The sequence below is a fragment of the Triticum dicoccoides genome, chromosome 2A (assembly GCF_002162155.2).
Source record: "Triticum dicoccoides isolate Atlit2015 ecotype Zavitan chromosome 2A, WEW_v2.0, whole genome shotgun sequence".
Classification (NCBI taxonomy): domain Eukaryota; kingdom Viridiplantae; phylum Streptophyta; class Magnoliopsida; order Poales; family Poaceae; genus Triticum; species Triticum dicoccoides.
In genome coordinates this window covers 660,086,397-660,091,323 of record NC_041382.1, presented here as the reverse complement: position 1 = coordinate 660,091,323, position 4,927 = coordinate 660,086,397, and the positions used below count along the sequence as shown (strand labels likewise).

Genomic DNA, 4,927 nt, shown 5'->3' with positions numbered 1-4,927 from the left:
GTACTACTACTAGTACTATCAAGGAGATAACAACAATACTAGTACTAGCAGTAACTCTTTTGCATATGGTTTGCACAGAACTATATGTAGTAGGCCACCGGATAGTTTGCTTGTTTAATAAAGTAGCCAGTGCTCGAACAAGGCAGTCAAGCAATATTCCTTCCACGCCCTCATCCCTAGGAGAATGTTTTTGGGGCCCTTCCAAGTTCTCCCAAGCCCCAAGATACGGCTGCTGGCATGCATGCATGTGACCAGTTTGTGTGACATCCCAGTAAACTAATGAAGGTGATTATACTCTGCAGTCCATGCATGCATGCAGTACAAGGAAATGACACCAAAATCGGTGCAAGAGATGAATCATTAGGTGACAACTTTTTGGTTTGGGCAGGTGAACCGGGGGCTTGTGAATGCCTAACTAGAAACAAAAGCAAATGAGTGAAAAGTTGCTGCATTCTTACCCACTTGACATGAGATAAAGAGGATGGAGGGGGCAGAGATGCAAGGAGCACGATGGTGGGAGAGGGGATAGCATGGCAGTGTACCTTTAGGTTTACAAATATAATTATAGATGGATGGTACAAATGGCCTGCTCAAGGACCTACAGATGGCCATCATATGATATAATAATACCATGTGAGGAGAGAGAAGCAAGTTAAGTTTCTATCTTTCTTTCTTTCAGGGAGTGGGATGTTTGTCATACGTACTTATTCTCTTGCGCCCATGCCCTCCACTTCTGCTAGCTACTCCCCTCGCTAGTGCTTTTCATGGCTGGAAGATTCTTGGCTCCGGGGCGATGGTGGCGAGACATGACATCTCAGAGCTTTGCCTGCTAGTACAAGAAAAAGGAAGGCAGGGAGAGGTGACAGATAGAAAGACAAGCTTATAAAAATCAGGCAGCAAGATGTACACCAATATAATCAGTTCAACTGGAAATGACACTAAAGGACACATTTTATTACATGCTCTAAATACCTCTTCTGATCAACTTTGGATGAGCCTATATATGCATAAACCAACAAGCACAATAATGAAGAGGAATTTGTAATTGTATATGAAAACCAAGATGATGGTACTTGTACTCATTGTATGTAACATAAGTAACAAATAATATAAGTACAAAGTTACATGCTACCACTACAAACTTGGAAGCCATCGGTCCCCAAACGATCTGCATCTACACACAAAGCTGGAACACCGTGCATGCATGCAGTGCATTGTTGTTACCACCAAACACACTGTAGCTCGGTCCTCTCCCCTCTCCTACAGGTCTCCTAAAGTTGGCCCTGCAAACCAGAGAAACCGCACCACCACATGCGCCATGTACGTACTGGATACTCCCTCCCTCCGTGAATAAGTGTACTTCTAGTTTTTGTCTTAAGTTAAAGTTTTGAAATTTTGACCAATTGTATACAAAAGCATAATAACATATATGACATCAAATTGGTATGTTATGAAAATACATTTCAAAATAGATCTAGTGATATTAATTTAGTGTTATAAATGCTAGTACTTTTCCCTATAAAGTTGGTCAAAGTTTTAAAACTTTGACCTAGGACAAAAACTAGAAGTACACTTATTCGCGGACGGAGGGAGTAGGTGGTATGTACCGAGGCCTAGCTAGCTAACTCCAAGCCAGCCTAAAAATAAGCTTCACATGGGCTAGCATATGGTAGCATCCATGGCACCGATCAACAGAGATTAAAATGCTCTGTACTCTGATAGTCTGATGTGTTAGAGCTAGCTAGCCCCCAAATCGATCACCAAACACAAATGAACGGCTAGAGCACAATTCCAAGGAAGAAGAAGAAGAACAAGAACACCAGAAAGAAAGAAAGAAAGAAAGAAAGATATCAAACACCATATCCACCATCTTATTAAACCTTTGTGCCCTATCTCCAGCTGCAACTTGGAAGCGCATGCATGCACGCACAGCCGACGATGAACTATGCATGCATGGGCGCCGCCGTCCACGTTACCAGGTGCCGCCGCCGCCGATCATGCCGTTCCAGAACCCCGGCGTGTCGGGCTGCCCAACGGGGGTGCCGTTGCCTTGTTGCTCCTTGTTGCCTTGCTCGAACTGATGGTCGCCGCCATCCACGCCTGCGCCAGAACCACCACCGCTCTCACCGCCACCGGCGCCAGAGTTTGCCGTCGGCTTCAAGTCCTCGAACGCGAACAGCAACCTGCCCGACCTGTCCTGCATCCCTTGCATCCCGGCACCGGAGCCGTACCCCGCCATGGAAGCCCCGCCCACCGAACCGTGCGCGTCCAGCGAGAAGCCTAGCAAGCTCTGCGACTGCGGTGGCGCCGGCGCGCGGAACTCCCCGAGCGAGAACCCCGCGGCGCCGTACTCCCCGGGCATCTGCATCGGCATCTGCAGCGGCATATAGCAGCCGGTGCTCCGGAGCAGCTCCATCGCGGAGAGCGCGCCACCGGCACGGGCGCCATTGGCCGCCATTCCGCCGCCGCCCGGGTTGCACATGCTGCTGCTCTCCAGGCTCGGGAACGCCATGTAGTCCGCCTGCGCCTGCATCCCGCCTTGGTGGTGCGGGAACGCGAGGTTCAGGTCGTGCGCTGCGCCCTCGTGCGCCAGCTTCGGGTTCTTGTTCGGCGCCGCCCCGAGCATGGACGAGTTCGCGACGGACGCAGTCGCCGAGGCAGCCGCTGAGGCGCTCGCTGACGCGGACGACGACGAAGAGCGCTTGTTCTTGCGGGAGCCGCCGCCGACGGGGACGTTGCGCAGCGACCCGCCTTCCGTCCAGTACCGGCGGCACGTCTTGCAGAAGTAGCGCGGCTGCTGGAGGCTGTAGTTGTTGTAGTAGCAGAACTTGGTGTTGGTGGAGTTGCACCGGGGACAGTTGATCGCCTTCTCCTTCTGCGGCCGCGGCCGCCGCTCCGTGCTACCCGCTCCAACCCCGGAGGCTGCCACTGCCATGGCCGGCGTCCCGCCCCTCATGGGGCCTCCAGCCCCAGGCGCCGACGACGGGGCCTGCGCCGGTGGATTCGGATTTGAGCCTTGCACCTGCTGGTTCGAGCTTGGTGCTCCCATCAGCATCTCCTCCATTGGCTTCACCAGCCCTAGCCCCTGAGGACACAGACACACACATAGTGCAGCACTTGATCAGTCAGAAGTTGAGAACAAACGATGATCAACACAAGCCCACTACATGCCAAGCTAGCTAACACCTAGAGCAAGCAAGAACAAAGTGAAGAAAGATAACATGTGGTGAGCGAGCATGCAGAGGTCAGGGGGGAGGCTGTGGGGGGTGGGGGCGTCAAGAATCTCTACGGTGCAACTAAGAACCAAGCAAAAGGATACAAAGGGAGATTAGAGGCAGCTAGCAGAGAAAGGCAAAGGAAAAGGTGATAAGGGCCGGGGAAGAAGAAAGGATGAAAGAGAAACACACCACCACACACAAAAAACACAACTTTGCTTGTGCTGTTGTAGGGTTGTGGTACTGCCACACATCACCAGGACATGGCTGCTGCTCTCCTCTTTTGATGCGAGGCAACAAGGAGAGAGAAGAAAAGCTATGAGAAAGGAAGGGGGAGGTGAGGTGAGGAGGGGATAAAAAGGATGATGGTGAGGAAAGGGGGATTAGAAAGAGGGGAAAAGAAAGGTGATGGTGCGTGCTTTCATGGATCAAAAGGGAAGGAGGGCAGCAGAGAGAGGATTAAAGCCGCAGGCCGGGGGCTCACCTTCACCTTCACCTTAAAGCCTATGGAGAAGGGAGAGGGGTGCTGATTGTGTTGCAGATGCATAGATCTACACAAAGCATAACATATAAAGGAAGAACACGACCCAAGAGGACATCCACACAGAGGGAGATCATGCTCCCATCAGAGAAAGCGCGCGCACACCAAGAACCATGTCACAGAGAGGAGGATGAACAGGCCGCGGCGAGATCAAGGAGAAGAGAAGCCAAATTCTCACAAGGAGATTTACCTGGGGCCAGTGGGCTGCATCCATGCGGAGGCTCCAATCGCCAGGCTACCTCCCAAACAATTCTTTCCCCAGAAATCTGAATACCAGGAGGAGGACGACGGCCGGAAGACGAAGAGGAGCTCCTGCGGCTTGCTGAGCTGCTTCTGGTAGATTTCTTGAGCGGATGGAGGGGAGAGAGAGGAGGAAGGCGCTGTGGTTGGGCAGTGAGTGGAATTGTCCCTCCTATGTCCGCTCTTCCCACATACGTTTTGCTCAAATAGCTAGGCCAGTAGTGGATTCCCTCCCCCTTCTTTTTTAATATTTCCGTATGCCTCTCACAGCTACTCCAGCTGCCAGAAGCTCGGTGAGGGGATTGGATTTGGAGCAGATGGATGGATGTGCGACGTACTGTGAGGAAGGAGGGGGAGGAAGGGGGTGGAGAGGTGTTCTTGCTCGATCGGAGGCCGCGAGGAGTCGGCCGGTCGGTCAACCGGGCGGGATTCCATCGACCATTGTAAGGGAAGGCAGGCACCAAGGGAGGAAGCCCAGCTGGGAATGGCGGTTTGGTGGGGGCCTCGCACTCGCACGTGCCGGCGACACGGCCTTCTAAATTCCCTGGGCGTCACTGTTTGGTGCAACCTTTTTTTCCTTTCTTTTCCGTTCTATTACGCGACAGTGCACCTGCCCCTTTGTTTTCAGTCTACAGCGTAATTCGTTTCAACGCCGCACCGACCGAGCTACCCAAGTCATGTTGTCGTCGACACCGGCTACAAAATTTGTCAAGAGTTTTAGCTTTTAAGGCGTGCTCGTGTACGGTTCAAATAATGGCCTTCCATGCGGAACACTTGAATGAAGTGTTGCAGAATATTGCTTCAAAACAAAATGCATGGCAATATATATGCGGACGACCAAGAGACCAAGGAAGAATACCCTGCCATGGCGTAGGACTAGAAGGAAGCTTGGTCGTTTTCTTCATCTTCACTATTAAGCTGAACCTCGACC

The 4,927-nt window shown here is 51.8% G+C and overlaps 1 protein-coding gene across 3 annotated transcripts; it reads right to left on the bottom strand.

Annotated features, from left to right (window-relative positions):
- Nucleotides 1-1,644: 1,644 nt before the first annotated feature.
- LOC119356045 (dof zinc finger protein 1-like) lies at nucleotides 1,645-4,491 on the bottom strand. Of its 3 annotated transcripts, none has more exons than XM_037622941.1 (2): nucleotides 3,947-4,491; nucleotides 1,645-3,085 (listed from the first exon to the last, which is right to left on the bottom strand). In XM_037622941.1, exons 1-2 carry the CDS (start codon nucleotides 3,968-3,970, stop codon nucleotides 1,973-1,975), a joined length of 1,137 nt encoding a protein of 378 aa, XP_037478838.1. In that variant the 5' UTR covers nucleotides 3,971-4,491; the 3' UTR covers nucleotides 1,645-1,972. The 3 variants fall into 3 exon arrangements, with proteins under 3 accessions (XP_037478838.1, XP_037478839.1, XP_037478840.1); XM_037622942.1 differs by lacking the exon at nucleotides 3,947-4,491 and adding an exon at nucleotides 3,408-3,906; XM_037622943.1 differs by lacking the exon at nucleotides 3,947-4,491 and adding an exon at nucleotides 3,222-3,389.
- Between the last annotated feature and the right edge of the window lie 436 nt (nucleotides 4,492-4,927).